The sequence below is a fragment of the Monodelphis domestica genome, chromosome 6 (assembly GCF_027887165.1).
Source record: "Monodelphis domestica isolate mMonDom1 chromosome 6, mMonDom1.pri, whole genome shotgun sequence".
Taxonomy (NCBI): Eukaryota; Metazoa; Chordata; class Mammalia; order Didelphimorphia; family Didelphidae; genus Monodelphis; species Monodelphis domestica.
The window spans coordinates 91,147,272-91,167,828 of NC_077232.1; the positions used below are offsets into that span (position 1 = coordinate 91,147,272).

Below are 20,557 nucleotides of genomic sequence, written 5' to 3' on the forward strand. Positions count from 1 at the left end.
TTCTTCTTCATGTATGCCATTCCACTTCCCATCTCCTTGTGTAAATGAGATTGATCATATTTATAAAGAATTAAGAAAAGTGCCTGGCACATAGTAGGTGCTTAATAAATCCATTCATGCTTCCTTCCCTTCCTCACTCCCTTCCCTCCTTCCCTTCCTTCTTTTCTTCCTTTGTTCCCTCCTTTTCTCATTTCCATCCCTCCTTCCTTCTTTACCTTCTTCTTACCCTTTTTCCTTCCTTCCTTCTTCTCTCTCCTCTTTCCTTCCTTCCTTCTTTCCTTCCTTCCTTTCTTCCCCAGGTACTTAAGCCTTCTCCTGAGATATCACCTTCCAGTTAAATGCTCTGTATATATCTCAGATGTACCCAGTTTTTACATGGACACTTCCCTCAACAGACTGTGAGGTCAAGGACTGCTTTTGGCTCTCTTTGCACCCCCAATGCTTGGCGCAATGCCTGGCACCTAGTAAGTGCTTGGGACCTGACTGTTCCTATAAGGTGGCCATCCAGCCCTAGAAGAATTGAAATAGAATGAATAAACAGCACATAGAAGGCTTCGTTTAAGAGCCGAGAGACTGAGACAGCTTAGTTTAGTGGAAGGAGTATTTAGTATCCAAAGACCCAGAAATTGCTTCTTACTATGTGTGTCCTTTGGTGGCTCACCCACTGGGCCTCAGTTTCCTCAGTTGTAAAATGAGGGTGTTTGGCTTAAGGGGTCTCCCAGGCCCCTTCTCCCACTAATAGCGTATATTCTCTGGTATATACTCCCACCCATTAAATATTCTACCAATCTGTGTTCTAGAAATGTTTATGCACATAATTACAAATTCATGGGATTTATTCAGGACACTATAAAGCTTTATTGAGTAATGTCATATCTACTAGGACAAGTTTGGCTCCAAATAGGGTGCGTCTGATTTTTTTTTTTAATAATATGGTTGGTTTAAACCCACTTCCTGTGCCTATAATCACCGAGAGGTACAATATTTTCATTTTCAAAAGTCTCTACTGAGTACTTATTTCACAACCTAGAAACAAATAGTTGAGCGTCAACTTAAGAAGACTTAAGAGGAGAAGTTGGGGTGAGCAGCAAATGTAAGAGGTTGCTGAGCTCCCCAAGTCATGGCAGTTATTCAAGTGAAGGCTGGACAACCATATGTCGGGATCGGGTTCTTGAGGAGAGTCCTGCCTCAGTATGGTATCTGGTCTCTGAGAACTTGAAGATTCTAGGATTCTGCTGCAAGATAAGGCAGGGAGGAGAGGAGATGGGGCAGGAAGCAGCCATGTCCGCTTTATGGGACTCCAGGAAGATGAGGGCATTGGAGGAGATGATGATGTGTGTGAATGGTCCAGCCATACAGCAGGGAAGGAAGAGCCACACCAGGGTGGCATGGCGGCAGCGGCGATGGAAGGAGGCATTTTAAAGGGGAAAGGGATGGTCTGGGAAGGAGCCCTGTGACATACAGACCCGGGATGGGAGGGGGAACCCACTTCTTGGGGGACCATGGGCAAGACCCTTCATTTCCCAGTTCCCTCCTTTGTGAAATGAGAGGTTGAATTCTACTCTCTCAGAGGTCTGTTCTAGTTGCAAATCCCTTGAATCTTGGTGATGGACTAATTGGAGGTGAAGAATGGGGGGCACTAAAGATGGTTATAAACCTTTTGTGTCTCAGGTAACAGCAAAGAGGTAACCAGGGCCTGAGCTGAGGGATAATGACGGGCACCGAGGCTGTAAATTCTGTAGAATAGTGAAACTCGTGGCATGGGCTGGTGTAGGGGAGATGGAGCCAGGGCAGACACAGAAGCAAAGGAGAGCCCTGAAAGTTCCCACTTCCCACCCTCAGCCCCCAGAAACAATCCAGAAATAACCTGGAGACAAAGGAAAGAGAAGGGGAAATGACCCCTAAAGGACGCAACCCTGAGAACAGAACCCACAACGGGAAGGAGCCAAGAGATCTTGGTATGCATCAGTAAAGAAAGGAAAGGGAAGAAAAAGGAAAATAAGACTGAAGAGCTCTGAGATCCTTCAACCCCACTTGCCTCATTTTACAGAGAAGCAAACAGAGGCCCTGAAGGAGGAAAGGACTCACCCAAGGTCACTTAGCTAGTATGGAACAGAAATTACAAATATTTTGCAAAAGGCAAAATATGGTTCCCACCCTCAAGGACCTGACATTCCATTTCCCTATAACTTTGTATCTAAGCATGGAGTTCAACCTGGATTCAAATATGTGATTCTGCCATTTTGAACAAAAGAAACACACGTATGTCACCAAATTGGAACAACCCTTCAGTTCAACATTGTTGTGTCATTTTTCACCCAAGGAAATCGAGGCCCAGAGAAAAATGACTTTTCCAATGTCAAACAGACCACCAAGAGACAAGCCAAGGCCAGAGCCTATGTCCAATGGTCCTTCCTGTGTTCAAATCATTCCCCTTCTTTCAACCTCAGTTTTCTCATCTGTTGAATGGGGATAATGTTACCCGTCTTCTCTCTCCACACAGGGGCCATGGATAAGAAACATCTGAGGTCCTGAATGTGAAATCTTGAAAGGCTTTTTCTTTTTTTTGAAACACTATCCGCTGTGTGGAATAGGAAGGGAATGTTCACTGAATAAAAACTGAGGGGCACTAAATATTTTCCCTTTAAAGGGTAGGAAGGGGTACAAGACGGTAGATATGGGGAGATCATTGCCATTGTTCAGCATCCAAATGTCTGTAATCCCATTTGGGGTTTTCTTGGCAAAGATATGGAGTGGTTTGCCATTTCCTTCTCCAGCTCATCTTATAGATAAGGAAACTGAGATTTTAAAAAATGAAGTGACTTGCCCAGGACCACACAGCTAGTAAGTGTCTAAGGCTAGATTTGAACTCATGAAGATGCTTCTGAGAAGCCCAGCGATCGCTCTACTGCACCACCTAGCCACCTTTGTTATGGGAAGACCTAAAGGTTCCTATGAAGATGTGATGATGGTGTAAGTAAGCAGGCAGGCAGGTACGTCCTTGCTATGTACATGGCCCCAACCCTTCTCAATTCTGGTGCTTTCCTGTTTGTAAAGGTCACTTGTCCCTATTGGTTTGCTCGTCCTCTCCCCCATTAGACAGTGAGCTCCTCAAGGCCAGGGGCTGTTTCTTCCCCTCTTGGGTATTCCCAACGCTTAGAAGGGTGCCTGGCTCATAGGAACGACTAACCATTCTGCCTGGGTTGCTGCTTCCCAGAATGATCAGTGCTTCCAGTTTATGAAGCGCTTCCCCTCCAGTGCGCCATAGAGGGGGCAGCATGGGCGCTCCATCAATGGAGTAGCCTCGTGCCCTTCATTGATTCCACAAGGCTCGATGTCGTGAGTCACTGGGGGAGACTGAAGGCGCGTGTCGCCTCATCCCTGCCCTGCAGGTGTCTACAGTCTGGGGGTGATGGCATAAAACAAATTCAGAGAGAGCCAATGCACGAGAGGACGTGGGAGGACGTCGTGAGGATCAGGAAGTCTTCAGATTAGAGGGAACGTGTGAGCTGGTAACGATGGGCAACAGCCCATAGACAAGAGAGCCAAGATGCTCTCCCCATCCCACTGTGGACCCTGGAGGCCAGTTTCATTAGAATATAGCATGGAAGACTTGGCTGAAATAGTCTTTATCCAACTAAGAGTGCCTAGGAACGACGGGGGTACCAAGAGCTTTTTTTGGGGGGGGGGGCAGCTAGGGAGCTCAGTGGGTTGAGAGCCAGGCTTAGAGAAGGGAGGTCCTGGGTTCAAATATGGCCTCAGACACTTCCTATCTATGTGACCCTGGACAAGTCACTTAACCCCCATTGCCTAGCCCTTACCACTCTTCTGCCTTAGAACCAATACACAGTATTAATTCTAAGACAGAAGATAAGGATTTAAAATTTTTTTAAGAGTTTAGGATGAGATTTAGGTGTGAGGAAGGGAGGAAAGAAGTCTTTATTAAGCACCTAATGGGCACCAAGCCCCATGCTAACTACTTCACAAATATTCTCTCTTCACAACAACACGGTGAGGTGAGTGTCATTATTATCCTGGTTTTTATGGTGGGGAAACTGAGGCAGACAGAGAAGTTAAGTGACTCACCCAGGGTCTCGCCATAAGTAAGTGTCCGAGTCTAGTTTTGAAATCAGGTCCAGCTCTCTATCCACTGTACCCCCCAGCCATCTCTGGTGGCATACTGTGAAGCTCTGTGTTGTTTCTGAGCCTCCATTTTTCAGCCAGTAAACACTTACAGTGTGACTGTTATGTGTCACACTCTTATAGGTTCTAAACAGAACAAAAGCTGAAATGAGTGTGTGAGAAGTTCCTGTTGTGCCCTCCAATTTCTCAAGTCCAATAGCCCCAGGAAGGCATCCGCACGGAGCCTTTTATTTTTTATTGTTCTTCACACAACTGTTCTTCAGACACTTAAGCAGTTGCTTATGGCTTTATGGTGCACGGCTTGTACCATCTGGTCTCCTACGAGCTAAGCTTCAAGATTGTGCTCTTTCAGACATCTACTGATGGCGAGGATAAAGACTTATAAGCCGTGTCGCTTTTGTAAGTAATCATTTTATTTCCTCTTCCTTTTTTTTTAAGCCCTTCCCTTCTATAATCTGCATTAATTCTAAGATATAAGAGCTAAGTAATTATGGTTAAATGACTTGCCCAGGGTCACACAGCTAGGAAGTGTTTGAGGCCAGATTTGAACCCAGAATCCTCCTCTGTGTGCTACCTAGCTACCCCCATAAATCACTTTATTTCCAGAAAGACATTTCCTTGCATGCTGAAGTATATTACAAGCAATGACTCAAAAGAGAGAAGTGGCCTGAAAGACAGTGCTAGGGACATATATGTCCAGGAAAAAGGAAGTGAGCTGGCCATGTATCAGGAATGGCATAAAGGGTGGACAGCCTGGGTGTGGCACTGGAGAACAAGGAATATTCGAAGAAACAGACACATAAAGCCTCTCCAGAGGAATTCTAGAAAGATATGGACAAGAATCATGGAAGATCAGTGGAGGAAATAACCACTCTAATGGGTTCATAGTTCCATAGCATTTCCTCCAGAAATAGTCTAGCTTTCATTCTATTGAATTTCAGGGGAAATTGCCATTTTTTTCCCCAAGATCTGCTCCAGATTTTAAAATTAATATGGCGCCAAAAATTTTTCAGAGTTCTTTGGGTTAGCTTTCCTTGGCCATAAGCTTCAATGTCATCCCAGAATATGAGATAATTCTAATATTTACACAAAATGGAAAGAATCTCCAGTAATGATCTAATTACATTTCTCTAGAGGCTTACTCTAACACCACCCTCAGCTTCTATGGCGTCAGACAGCCTTTCAGGTCAAACAAGGTCCTTTGGGTACTTTGGTAACTATGTTCCCTTGGAAGTGAACCAAGAAGGCTCCTGTGTAACCCTGGGCAAGTCAATTCTCTGATTCCGAGTTCCCTCATTTAAAAAATGAAAGGACTGAGGGGCAGCTGGGTGGTTCAGTGGTTAGAGGGCCAGACCTGGAGTTGGAAGGACCTGGGGTTCAAATGTGGCCTCAGACACTTCCTAATTATCTGATTCCAGGCAAGTCACAACATCATTTGCTTAGCCATTTCCCTTCAGTCTTAGAGTTGTTACAAGGACAGAAGGTCAGGATTTTTTTTTTTAAATGAAAGGACTGGACAAGCAGTCGGATGGATGTAGTGCACTATTCTTTTCGCTAAAATAAAGGCAAGAGTCTGGATGTCTCTACTGACCAAAGGATTTAGTACTAGGAATTAGTCTTCCCATGGACTTGTTTTTGTTTTGTTTGTTTTTTAGAGAATATTTTGCTCACTGTATTTCAATATAATTGGTTTCCTTAATAATCCCACATAATTTATTTGATGTATTTAAAAACAGTATTCTGAAAAGGGGTCTGTCCACAAATAGAAAAGGGATCTGGCGTAGATCAGAGGTATCAAATTGACCATCAGAGGACTACATCCTGAGTGCTGAACCCGATTAAAATGTAACTCGAAAATGTTTAACAAAATATATAAAGATATAATACAACATAGACAATGTTAATTTGTGGTTTTCCAAGTCAATATGCTGACTTCAGATACTAGCTGAGTGACCCCAGGCAAGTCATTTAACTCAGTCTGCCTCAGTTTCTTCATCTGTAAAATGGGCTGGAGAAATAAATGGCAAACCACTCCAGTATCTTTGCCAAGAAAAACCCAAAACAGGTCACAAAAGTCAGACAACTAAAAACAATTAAACAACACACAGTAGTAGAGGTCCCTTTCTATTTGGGTTTGACACCACTAGTCTAGATCATCTCTAGGTTCCCTTTCAACTCTAAGATTCTGATGTCTAAGGACCACTGCCTAATACAACATGTCACCAAAGTCTTGGTGCATAGCTTAAAACTGCACTAATGAATGCCTTGCACTTAATCAAATTTTAAAGCTAATGGAGCAATATGGCGGGCCCTGCATCTTGTCCTATTTCAGAACATTTCCTTATAAATAGTGTTTCCATTGGCAAGCCATAAAACATTCCTGAGCACCTACAATGCCATGGGCATGGGGCTAGGGAGTGAGAGACAGCCCAAAGTGAGGAAGATGCCATTCCTTCCTTTGTGTAGAAGAGATAAGACATGTGCATGAACCACAAAAATGCAGTAGAGATGTCCGGGCATGGAATGAGTAAGCCTTCTTAGAAAGGGCGTCAGGAGAGCTCTGTCTTGAGAAACAAGAGTTCCAGGAGATGGGGGGTAGGGTGGGAATAGAGGCCATTCTAGGCACTGGGAAAACAATGAGCAAGAACAGAGAGAAAAGATGGCAGATGCATAGGAGTCAGAAAGGAGTCCCTAGTGGCTGGAGTATTTGGGGAGTGAAATGAGCTAAGTGAGGCTGGGAAGATGGTAGTCTGCCAAATTAAAAAGTGTGACATTTTCTCAGCAACCTAAAAAATAAATTTTAAAAAAAGAATAGAACTTTATAAGAGAAATAATGAACAGTAGCTCAGGTTTATGAGATATTTTATGATTTACAAAGTACTTACCTTACGACAAACCTGTGTTATAGGCAGCTGGTGGTACAATGAATGGAGCGCTGTGCCTGGAATTGGGAAGATCTGATTTAAATCTAGCCTCAGATGGGTACTTCCTAGATGAGTTACCTTGGGGTAGTTACTTCTCTTTTCTTGACTATAAAATGAGGATCATAACAGTACCTACCGTGCCGGATTGTCATGAGAATCAAATTATATAATTGTAAGGGGCTTAGCCCGGTGCCTGGTACCTAACTCCTAGGGTCATTGTGAGGATCAAATTATAATCATTGTAAAGGGCTTAACATAATGTCTGGCATAAATAAGCACTATGCAACTACCGTAGGCAATACAAGAAACATTACCCCATTTTCCAGGTGACAAACAAAGACTCAGAGAAGTAAAGGCCACTCAGCCTAGAAAGGACCTTGGAGGTCCTTATTTTACAGATGATAAAACTGGCCCCAAAGAGGCCAAAGTGACTTACGGTCATACAGCTACTAAATGACAAAATCAGGATACAAATCTAGCTCTTCTGGCTCCACTGCCTGGCGCCATGATGCTTCCCCTGGTCTTATTTGCTCGCACATGAGTATTCTTGGCTCCTGTTCCTCATTGACAAATGTCAGTCTAAGGAGTTTAGACTTTATTGCATGAAAAATAACAAGGATCTGCCTTTGGGCTGTGAATAAAGGGCTATCAGGAAGACTCTGGTCCAAATTTTATCTCTGACACAAACCATGGGAACCATCACTCAAGCTCTCAAGCATCCCCAGACAACTGTCAGAGACTAAAGGTTACAAGTTTGCAGCAATCTTCATTAGTGAAGAGAAGCTCCATACTGGGAATTTGTCATAGGAAAGGACTCTCAGGACTGGAATTTACACACATACACACACACACACACACACACACACACACACACACACACACACACACACACTGCAGAGGAAAGGGATGGTACAATGGAGAGAGAGTTGGATCTGACATCAGAGAATCTGGCTTCCAATCCCATCTCTGTGACTTATTCTCATGTGACCGTGAATAAGTCACTTCTCTTGGCCTCAGTCTCCTCATCTGCAATATGAGGTCTTAGACTAAAAGTCCCTTAAGGGCCCTTCTCGCTCTACATTTATCCTACTAAGATCATTAAAGCTAAAGACCTAAGCTGCTGGGTCTAATTAGAACTTGGGAAAATGGTGTAACTCTCAGGGAAAACACGAATGTATTGACAAACAAGGCTGAAGGGGATTCATAGTTCTTTTTTTTTCTTCTTTAATTTTACAGAACCCTGTTTCCTAACTACTAGAAAAACAAAAGCTAAATTTCCCAAACTTCATGGTTGCCTTTTGCCACAACTGCCGATAGAGCACCTTGAAAAAGGTTTTGTGTCATAGGTGCTAAAAGCTTACCAAATGATTGGAGCCATTCAAGAACCGAATCTTTTGTCTGATCTTTGAAAATGATGCACGTCCCATTGGCTGCTTCTGAAACTGGTCCTAAACATCACTGGGTCTGGAATCAGGGTTCAAACCTGGACTTTGCCAGTTGCTTGAACAGGTACCTTTATCTCTCTGGGCCTCAGTTTCCTCGTTTCTCAAATGAAAGGGTTGGACTAAAGCAGAAATTCTCAAAGTGTAGTCTGGGGATCTGTAGAGATCCCTGAGACTGTTTTAGAGGATTCATAAAATCTAAACCATTTTAAAAATAAGACTAAAATATCATAAATTCTATTATGGCCGATAGAGATGTATCCAACCCACGGAAACAAAAGCTCTTGGGGAAGAAGAGCTTCATCAATAATTTTTAAGAGTATAAAGGACTCCTAACACCAAAATGTTTGAGAACTTTTGGATTTGAGGATCTCTAAGGCTCTAAAATAGGTCCAACTCTAAAATCTTGGATTCTGTTTTTGATAAACAAACTAGCTGAGGCAAGAGCATCCCTAGAGGGGCAGAGTGAGCCCAGGGAAAATCTTATTACATTGCCATGCCCAGCCCCTATTCTGCATACAAATTTACAGAATTTTAAGGGAAAGAAGGGATCTTAATGTGAACATCTATTCTAATCCTCTCATCTTAAAGATGAAGAAACTGAGTCCCTAGGGAGTGAATGACTTGCTTAAGGTCACATAGCAAAAAAAGCTAGGGGTCTTGAATTCAGGCATCCTGATGGCCAAGCTAGTGCCTTCTCTTACACCAAATTGCCTTCTGTCTTACACTATAGACATTGACTGGTCTAACAGAGTTTGGGATTTGATAAATAATTGCTAGCTTGTAAGACTTCCAGAGTTTAGGACTCAATTATCTTTTAGAGGAAAGGTTGGTATTCTTTCTTTATACAGATGGAATCAACAAAAATCAATGGTGACTTTGCAAAAGGCACAAAAACGGAAAAGGCTACATGGAGGGGATTGAAATGGAAGAGTTTGGACTGAAGATGAAGATGCTGATTTTGCAATGACTGTTTTGACCCAAGCACCAAATGATGCCAGTGCACTGTGAGAATGGACAGCTGTGTCCAAAAGACTTTCATTTCTCCCATGAAAGTAGTGCAGCCTAAATTCAAACAGTGTCCACCCTACAGGCCCTCCAACTACAGGATTCTCCCTCCCTTCAGCCCGTAGGAGATTTGAAGCTTAGAGTTTGGAATAGCATAGCTGACAGCCTCCAGTTCTTTTTCATATTCACTGAGCGCTTATTCTTTATTCTGCCCCTGCCTTAGCGGTCAGTCACATGCCCTATCTTGATCTTGGAGAGGAGACAGCTCTGCACAGAGGCAAATCCCCAGAACCATTCCAGCAATTTAGTTCTTCTAGGTCCTATGTCCCTGCTCTCTCTCTCTCTCTCTCTCTTTAGATGACATTTTAAAAAGTAGTTCATATTTGCTACAGGTCAACTGCCCCTTTGCCAACCTCATTCCCACTCCTAATCCTGGTCCCTGGTCCCACTTTCCACCACTTGCTCTGGGAGCAGTAAGCAAATCAATATTATCATTGCTACTAGAAAGTAGGTGACAATGGGTGGCTCTAGAGTCCCACTTATCTCACAATCTTAGTGATTTCCTAAATAAAAATTCCTTCCTCTAGCCACCATTCTCCATTATGTATCATCTCTATTAGAATAGGAAATATTTCTCTCTCCCTTCCTTTTTTCCACCCTCCCTTCCTTCTTCCCTCCCTTTCTTTCTTTCTTTGTTCCTTCCTTCCTCTGATTCTTCCTTCCTTTGATTCTTCCTTTCTTCCTCTGATTCTTCCTTCCTTCCTTCCTTTCTTCCTCCCTTCTTCCCTCCCTCCCTCCCATTTTTTCTCCCTTCTGCCCTCTCTCCCTTCCTTCATCCCTCTCATTCTTTCTCCCTTCCCTTCTCCCTCCCTTCTCTCCTCCCTCCCTCCCTCTATCCCTTTCTTCTCTCCTTTCTTCTTTCCCTCTCAGTTTAAATAGTAACTTTCTTACAACATTATCTGTGTAGATAATACATATATTATCATTCCTGTTTCACAGATAAGAAAATTAGGGAGTCATTTGCCCAAGGTCACATGGTTCATACATAACTGATGGGGAATTAAACCCAAATTTTCTGACTTAAAGTCTACTCTTCTCCCCACAAAACTCTACTGCATCCATGCTAAGTAACCCAATAAAGCAGGTCTTTGGGAAAGGGGTGTGCAATCAGCAAACATTATGAATTCTTAATAACTTTAGTTAACCACCCCACAGGGGTGCCCAAAAGGCAGTTCACTCAAGTCCACTTCCACTGAATCTGTGAGCACCCTCCCCTCTGCAGCGAGGATTAGAATCCTGGAGCTCTGCAGCCGTCCGGGGACTTGCAGGCTATGTTCTGTACAATGCTTAACACAGTTGATGGAACACAAAATGAGTTGCATGGCAAATGAACGCTGAAGGTTATTCGGATGTCAAAATGTATACAAGACTTTTAAGCAACACTGCATTAAGTCTTCCTTACTGTTAAATGCCAAAGAAATGGTATCATCCTCTATAAATATTTAACAAATGCCTGTTGAAATGCCCAAGGGAATTATTAGCAATGGGGATGGGGATGGATAGAGAGGAGAAGAGGCAAGCACACATTATGCTCAAGGTTATTAGGATTTCAAAAGGTACAAACCCATCCCCAAATCATTTCTGACAGGGGTCAGATTGACACAGCCACTGGAGCATCCATGGCCATGAGTCAAGTAAATATCATTTTGTCCTAAACATTTTCCAGGTTCTCACACTGAACTTCAAATGAAAAGTCAGAGGACTAGTTTAGAGATACTAGCCAGTGTCGCTAAAGTCAGAATGCCACCAGCAAATAATACATATTATGGGGGCTGCTATGTGGCTCTGTGGATTGAGAGCCAGGCCTAGAGATTGGAGGTCCTGGGTTCAAATCTGACCTCAGACACTTCCTAGCTGTGTGACCCTGGGCAAATCACTTAACCCACCATTGCCTAGTTCTTACTGCTGTTCTGCCTTGGAACCAATATACAGTATTAAATAAAAAATGGAAGGTAATGGTTTAAAATAATAATAATGTATTTTATAATTATGGCAAATATTTAACTTCTCAGCAGGGAGAGCACTTTGGTTCTTAAAAGCAATGGCAGCCCAGGGCACGATGGTTAGTGAATAATAAAGACCCTGGGGAAAACCCTAGACAGCCACCCCTTTGCACCTACATATTTATAAGTTATCCCATCAATAATTCAAGATAGAAGAGAGGTACCTTGAAGTCTGGCTACAAATATCCTGTGTGTGTTGAGCCACTATTAAATTTTCCTAATGTTTCTGGTCATTTGAGAAATATCTCAACTTGTTTTTTTTTTACATAAATATAACTTCATTTAATTAAACTACCATTTCCCTAATTGATGTTAACCTCTTCAGGAGCCTAGATGTAAAGCTGCCACCACTGTGTGACGCATCCTGCAATTCCCCCAAGACAAAATCTTATAAAACCTTTTCTCTGATGCAGGAGTTACTTAGCAACACAACCTAGCAACCTGGTAGGTAGGGATTAATCCCAGAGTGATAATCAAAGTAATAACCGAAAGACATTTTTTAAAGTGTGCCATCCAAAGGCATATGAAAAAGACATGCCAATATAGCCAGTTTTCTTTCTTTCTTTTTTTTTTTAAACTCTAACTTCCATCTTAAAATAAAAACTGTGTATTGGTTCCAAGGCAGAAGAGTGGTAAGGGCTAGGCAATGGGGGTTAAGTGACTTGTCTAGGGTCACCCAGCTAGGAAGTATCTGGGGTCACATTTGAGCCCAGAATCTCTTGATCTGACTCTCAATCCACTAAACCTGTGCTTTTAGCCAGTTTTCTAAATGCTCCGCTTAGAATAGCTACCTAAAAGGGAGAGAAATTCTTTATTTGTTGCTCAGATGCCCCACTATTAACATTGTTTCTTGTGTTCAAAAACCAGAAACAAAAAATAACAAGGAATCACAATTTGTGTCACATCAGAAGTTTTCAGTACAAAATGGAAAAATAACTTATTAATAGAGGGAAATGCCACTCTGTGTACAAGAGAAACTACAGCATGGTCTCATGAAGATAACATAAGCCTGGGAGTCGGGACCCTTGCCACTGAAAGTGATTTCACCTCAGTTTCCTCATCTTTAAAATAAATGATCTCGAATGGCTGTACCAGTTCTAAAATCCTGCAATCTCCTTGATTTCTGTCCTTGAATTATATTTACACAAACTTTTCCTCATGCATTCTCTGACTTCAGGGCAAACCATGCCCCCAAACTACTGCAATGTCATGTAGCTGCTAAAATAAATTAATAGGTCTCATTATTTCCATGGATTCAGATCTACTTTAATACTTCAGAAAAGCACTGATTTCATCAGTGGAGGAGGGGAAGGGGGAGTACCTCCTGCTACCAGCACTGATCCTAGCCCCTCCCTATCTTAATTGGCCATTTTCATGAGTAGCTGTGGCCCTCCCCCTGACCCCCCCCCCAAAATCATCTGGTAGTGAGCCTTCTGGAAATAGGATGAGTCCCTCTAAAGCTGGCTACGCCAGTCCTCAGACACACACTCAAATGCTCCATGGCCCTATCCTCCAAGCTTTTCCAACCTGATAGAACTTGACAGGGCTTGTCTTCTGCTGGCATTGCCTTCAGGAGCTCAAGGTCACCTTCAGGCGCCATGAGGCATCAGGCATTGGAGGCCAATTTGAGTGGAGAGTTTCACATGTCAACACTGTCGGGCCACGTCCCCTAAAACACAATGGCTCCATCTGGTAAAAATCTGATGTTACAAGAGCATCCGTGTCTCTCTCTATCCTTCCTCCTCCATCTCCTGCCTCCACCACATCATTATTAGAAGGAAGTTTCTTATATTTACAAATATTCCCAAGTAAAATTAATCTAGGGTCCCTTCAAGGTGTCTCACAAAAATACACTGGAGTCAAAGCCTTAACACTGTCAGGAGGTGTAAGGAGAGAGGGAACCCCACTGGATTTAATGTCAAGAGGCCCGCATCATCATTAAATCGCTGTGTGACTTTGGGTAAGTCCCTTAGTCACAAGAGGCAAGCCTTGGTCTCCTCATCTCTTCTTTGAAGAGCCTGAGAGAGATCATCTCTAAAATCCCTGCAGATTCTAATATTCTGTGACAATGATTGTTGGTCCCCAAAGTCTTACCAGGCCTTGCCAGTCTCAGATATTACCTCTCATCCTCAGTTTAAATAGCCACATAGGTCTAGTTAAGACTAGAAAACCTTACACGGAGCAGCCCAAAGCAAGACTCTTCCAGTGGCATGGGATCCTTAGGTGTGCTCCTTCTCCCGCCGGCCTGACAATGTCTGCCCTAATCAAAGTCATCCAGGTACCCAGCCCAATTAGGTCGACAGCTGACGCTGCTTTACAATTTCAATAACCTCTTTCAAATCTGCCAGGCATCTCATCTCAGAAGGCAAAAGCCCTGTGCTTGAATGCTAGCTCTGAGCCTTAGGGATATTATTGCATGCGCCATTTTGCAGGAATGTTTGTAAGGATCCAATAAGATGACATATGAAAAGAGCATGTTTGAACCACAGTGCACCATACAACTAGAATTCAGGCCATTCAACACATATGCATAGAGCGATGAATATTGGGTGTCTCAAGGCAGAAAAAGTAGCAAACATGAAATGGGGAAGGGGGGAGAAGAAAGGAAAGATGGGCTATCCAGGGCTCACTTTCTAAATGCTATTTTCCAAGGAATCCCAAACAACATGATCCAAAAAGATAAATCATTATGGGTATGAAGGAAAGAGAGTTTCTGTGGCCCACTCTTGCCATTGGCTCTCTATTGGCAGAACCCAAGAACCATTAGTAGTGATCTCCCCATCACTTCAGGCCCCAAGGGTCTTCCCAGACTGATGAAGGTGATCCCTTCCACTCTGTTTAGTTCTGGGTATCTCAGACAAGCCTCTTTTTCTCTCCTTGTCCTGTAAAGTTAGACAACACAGCTATCTGTACTGGGGTCTTATCTCCCTACTAATTTGCAAATTCCTTGAGGGAAAAGACTTTTTACCTCCCTGGGGCCTAGAACAGTGTTTCCAACACTTAATGCATTTTTGTTGTAATCCTTTTGAATAAAACAATACTTTTGAATAAAACAATACTAGAAGGTAACATTCAGAAGCAAAATACTCCTACAACACCAATGGAAACCATGGTGGACCTCAAAGTCATGTATGCCACCTCTGTCTTGCACTGATATTCCCTGCCTTCTGCCAGTCAGCCCTTTACATGGCATCTTTCTTGTTAGAAAAACAAACCATCCCAGGGAAAAAGGGAAGTTATAACTGAGAAACGGAACAAAGCCTTTGCCCAATGAGGTATAATCCAAATCACTTTTCTTCCTTTCTCAGGCATTTGATTCCCATTTCTCCTGTTACTTATGATTTACAAGGAAAAATGGACTTCTCGATTTCAAGGTACTGACCAATTAGCTCAATCGATGTTGCTGCTTGCTGCCCCCGATTCTTTTCCTGAAATTAACTACAGTTTTCTTTTAATCCCATTTCCTGCATGGAAAGATACTACCATGACTCATTAATGAATGCATTAATGAAATGTTCTTCATCCTCCTCCATGCTTATTCAGCTACCATCTCTTCTAAAGTGAGCTCTCTCCTCTGAATTCTTACACAGCTTGGCTGTACAATTCCTCTGTCAATTAGCTGCACAATACCATGAGACACCTTTTCTAGGGCTGCTGTGAAGTGGTCTAATTTTTTTTTTATGATGATGATTTTGTTGTCAAAGAACATCGGAGCCTTGCACTGTGGGTTTAAGCCATCTGGAGCATGTTTCCACAGAATAGTGCAAAATATGTCATCCATTTGAGGTCTGTATGATCAGATGGGAAGGTGGGCTAGTCATGCCTGGTGGGCGCAAGGTTAACGATGATCTATCAAAATGGGTTCAAATCTGACAACAGATAGAGCCCAGGACTTGGAGTCAGGAAGATGAGTTCAAATCCATCCTCAGACACTTACTAGACTGTCAAGTCATCTAATCTCCATCTATCTCATTTCCTTCATTATCTAGAAATTGAGAATAATAATAGCATCTACCTCTCATGGTAGTTGTGAGGACCAAATGAGATCATATTTGTGAAGTGCTATTCCTAGGAATGACCCTGGGCAAGTCACTGAACCCCAACTGCCTAGCCCTTACTGTTCTTCTGCCTTGGAACAGATACTCCTATCAATTCTAAAACAGAGGTAAGGGTTCCAAAACATAATCCAGGCAACTAGATTGTAACCCTCTGGGGGAGCCTAGGAATGGACCTTATTTTTCTTGGCATTCCCTCTGGCACCTACACAGCACCTTTTCCTGAGCAGATGCTCCATAACTCATTGCAGACTTCATCAGTTTATTAACACTTACCTTGAATCTCTCCGAAACGCCTTCTGTGATGCTGATTGTGAATTCAGCTATTTTAGGAGTTCGGAATTTCCCTTTCTTGCGATCAGGCTCATATTCTGTCTTAGTTTTGACCACCACCTTATCAAAAAGATAAGAAACAATCAATATTATTGATATTGGTATAGAGACAGGTTGGTCAGTAGGAGGATTCTGATAACCATAGTCATCATTTTAATCATGAAATCATGAAACTGAATCCTGGAAAAGCATGAAATCATGCTCAGAATTTAACTTTATACAGTGGGGAGGATAAGAATGCCAATATCCTCTGTGGACAAATGCCTGTAAAAAAACGAAGAAAGGGTTGTCTATTTCCTTTTAACTTATTTGTTTCTTTGAAAGGCTTAGCAGCCACAATTAACACAGCAGAGAGAGTCCAGAACATGGAATCAAGAAGCTGAGTTCAAATTCATCCTCAGACACTTACAAGCCTTCCTCATCTAACTTCTGACCATCTCAGTTGCCTCACCTATAAAGTGAGAATAAGAATAGCACATACCTCTCAGGGCTGTGGTGAGGACCAAATGAGACTGTATTTGTGAAGTGCTATATAAATACTAGCTCTTATGGAATCCCTGATAGCTTCTTAATGGTAAATTAGGTTCTTTGATTCTTGGAGCTGGGAGATACCTTAAATCTCATTGAGTCTCTCCACCCCCCCATTCATGTAACACAGGAGAAAATGGATGGCCAGAGATGGTCAGTGACCAGGGTCACATTGCTAGTCAATGGCAAAAATCCGGGTGAAAAAGCCCATGTCTGATTCCCAACCCACTGTACCTGTCTTTCCCTGGAATCATACTTATTGAACTGATATTAAATCTGTGCAAATGCATTTTAAGGAAACTTATCATTGGTTTTATCCTTGAAAGGCTGGTGCCTGAGAGCTGCAGCAATGCTGACCTGGTGTATTCGAGCTTTTCCCACAAAGTTCTGTCTGCTTCCATAAGAAAAAAAAAAAGTCATCTGAGTATACAGTCAATTACCCTTGAACTAATGAGGACTTTCAGAGCAAGCCACTAGGGCTCACAAGAATTAGCAAAGCACAATATGTCTATCTATACTCACACCAAGGGATTGCCTTCCCCTCCTCCTTTCCCATCTACTAGCATAAACATTCCCGTTAGCTCTGGTATCCCCCATTCAGCAAAGGCTCCAAGTGATGGAAGCCTACTCTTCCCACAGATGAAAGCAGGACAGTCCAAGGACAAGGAGTGAGTCTCTTGGCAGAGGCATCCCTGGGGTACCAGATAATCAGATGATTCTCCTGGGCTGTGCCCTTTGTCAGTACCACTCCCACCCCATCAGGTGACTCAAGGAGCCAGGTCTAGGAAAAAAGCAGAGGAGGAAGGAAAATGGGAAAGCTCTCTAGCTAGCAGAAATAACCAAATCAAAAGCTTGAGGGGGGGGCAGCTAGATTGAGAGCCAGGCCTAGATATGGGAGGTCCTGGGTTCAAATCTGGCCTCAGATACTTCCTAGCTGTGTGACCCTGGGCAAGTCACTTGACCCCCATTGCCTAGCCCTTACCACTCTTCTGCCTTGGAACCAATTCACAGTATTGATTCCAAGATGGAAGGTAAGGGTTAAAAAAAAAACAAGCCTGAGGCTCAGGCACCCCCAATTAGGCCATAAACTGTTTCTCAGCTCCAAGACCAATCTGAAAGGATCCCCACCTCTCAGCCACCCCTTTTAAGACTTATTTTCCCTTGTATAAAAATCCCCTCTATGTTCGTGTTAACCTGACCTCTCCTTCATGAAACCCAAACCCTTTAGGAGTAGCTAAAGTCTCCAAGCCACCCAGAGGACTACTCAGCCTCTTGGGTGTTTCCATGGTACCCCAGTGTTACAATCTGATGAGCAGAAAAGGCTCCTCTGCCCGAGGCCAGGAAAAGGGTAATTATTGCTTCCAGGCAAAGCAACAGGGAATGGAGAGGAAGAAGCAGGTGAAGGAACACACTAGGGACATCATGAAGACACTTGGCCACCAACTGGATTAGGGCGAGGAGGAAGACAAGGGGAAATGGAAGATGGCACCATCCAGAGCTTGGGAGGTGGGAATTGGAGAGGTGATGAGCATCACTTCCAGGGAATCCCAATGTTTTTCCTGGTGGCACAACCTAATTTCATTCTAAATGGTTTGGGGGTTGAAATAAATCAACAAGACTAAAACCTCAAGATATTTAAAGGAGAAAAGTCTTCAGAGAAGCTCTAGATGAGGGCAAAGTTGAGACGAATCACCTGATAAAACTGGGCTTCCTCAGGTTGAAAAGTTCCACCTTCATTTCTCAGCATCACAACTGAGAAATGAAAAGGAATTAAGGCAATCTCAGCTCAGCCCCACAGGCAGAGGAACTGCTCATTGTTTAAGTCTGGCACCTGGTCACCAGATGGCAGGCACCTGAGCCCGGAAGAGAGGAGAACAGCTGATTTGAATGAAGGCTTGCTATTCTCCAAAAACCTAAGAAAATCCCAGAGAGGGCCTGATCCTCCCAGCAGGGACAGGGAAAGAGGCTCAGTTTGGGAATAAGAAGACTTGAGTTCAAATCCTATCTCTGGTACTGACCTTGGACAAGTTACCAACCCTCTTGATGTCAGTTTCTTCATCTGTAAAATTCAGGTTTGGGACTAGATGATCCCTAAATTTCCCTCTAAATATAAGTCTCTAATCCTTTGATCATAAGTACAAGACATGTTCTATCTGAGCTCACAATGTATCTGGGGTAGAACGTGTCAAAGAAATCACTGTGAAGAGTGGTTAATGACTGCTTCCATTCCATCTTTAATGCCTATGTAACTCAATATGCATTAGTTTACCCTAATTAGGCTTACCCTAATTATTCCTCAGTTTCTTTGTCAATAAAATGAGGGAATTGGACAGATGATCTTGAAATAAAATTTTAAAATACATGCCCACAGCTCTTGCTCTCAGAGCTCTGGAATCAATTATAAATCAGTCATTGATTCCATGAAACCCTAATGTTAGGTGCAACTCTTCATGACCCCATTTAGAGTTTTCTTGGCCGAGATACTGGAATGGTTTGCCATTTCCTTCTTCAGCTCCTTTTACAGAAGAACTGAAGCAAAAAGAAAGAAAGGAAGGAAGGAAGGAAGGAAGGAAGGAAGGAAGGAAGGAAGGAAGGAAGGAAGGAAGGAAGGAAGGAAGGAAGGAAGGAAGGAAGGAAGGAAGGAAGGAAGGAAGGAAGGAAGGAAGGAAGGAAGGAAGGAAGGAGGGAGAGAAGGGAGAGAAGGACAGAGTGAGGGGGGGAGGAGGGAGGAAGGAAGGAAGGAAGGAAGGAAGGAAGGAAGGAAGGAAGGAAGGAAGGAAGGAAGGAAGGAAGGAAGGAAGGAAGGAAGGAAGGAAGGAAGGAAGGAAGGAAGGAAGGAAGGAAGGGAAAGAGAGAAGGGGGAAGGAAGGAAAGGGACCAAGAAGGAAGAAAGGAAGGAGAGAATGAAGAAGTAAGGGGAGGAGGAAGGGAGCTAAGAACCCCCGGGAGGACAGAGCAGAAGACTGTGGGAAAATTGAAGAGGTTATTGAATGGAATATTCTAATTGCTGACAGTTTTCTCCCCAAAATATTCAAAACACTGAATAGGAAAATATCAAAGCTTCTTTAGAATTTATTAGTTTTTAATTTGGTGCATTATGTGTTTCTCAAGAAATATGAGTGGTGTAACTTATAAGTGGAATATAATCTGTTCCATGCCAGGAAGAGCCCACACACACTTCTCTTGCCCTCCACATCCCTTGCATTAAATAGAAATATGATTTAGATACAGACATTGATGAGTAAATTCCCGATTCAGACAACATAGAAGAGCAGAACGATTCCCAGACTCAGCAACAAGAGCCTGGACTCTAGTTATGGCTCCCCAACTTGTTAGCTTTGATTGGGCAAATCATGCCATCTCTTTGGGCCTCTTCCTCAGTTTCTTTGTCAATAAAATGAGGGAATTGGACAGAAAACCTTTAAGATCTCTTTTAGTTCCAAAAAATCTTAACTTTTTTTTTTTTTAATGTGTAACCTACTGGGTAGAGAATTCATAAAATTCCCAGAACTGGAAAAGGCCTTTGAGGTCATTCAAGCCAATCTATAAAATGAGTGCAGGAAAAAGGTTTGTTGTGCCCAACATGCTCTATAAGCTGTAAACTGTTACATAAAAATGGGCTGCAGTCAAACCTTGCATAACACTTGTCCGGACCAATGTCATTTTACAAGAACATCATTTACACGTTACAGGCATCCCCTGCCTAATGTCAATACAGCCACTGGTTCCATGAAACCCCAATGTTAGGTGCAAAGAACAGCACAATTACTTATAAAGGAAGAATATTATAAATAGATGGGGGGGGGGCAGCTAGATGGTTCAATGGGTAGAGATCCAAGCCTGGAGACAGGAGGTTCAAATCTGACCTCAGACACTTCCTAGCTGTGTGACCCTGGGCAAGTCACTTAACCCTCATTGCCTAGCCCTTACCACTTACCTTAGAACCAATGAATAGAATTAATTCTAAGGTGGAAAGTAAGGGTTAAAAAAGATTTTTTAAAGATAAATCAATGGATGAGGGAATGGCAGAAATACAGGGTTTCCAGTCCTTATTGTGAGAT

General features: G+C 42.8%; 1 protein-coding gene across 2 annotated transcripts in view; it reads right to left on the reverse strand.

Moving 5' to 3' along the window:
• NSG1 (neuronal vesicle trafficking associated 1) overlaps positions 1-20,557 on the reverse strand; it is a 43,328-nt gene that overhangs the window by 17,039 nt on the left and 5,732 nt on the right. For both annotated transcript variants that reach the window (XM_056802417.1, XM_056802418.1), the window contains one exon: positions 15,912-16,028. In XM_056802417.1, the coding sequence (XP_056658395.1) occupies positions 15,912-16,028 (117 nt within the window). The remainder of the gene's footprint in view (positions 1-15,911; positions 16,029-20,557) is intronic.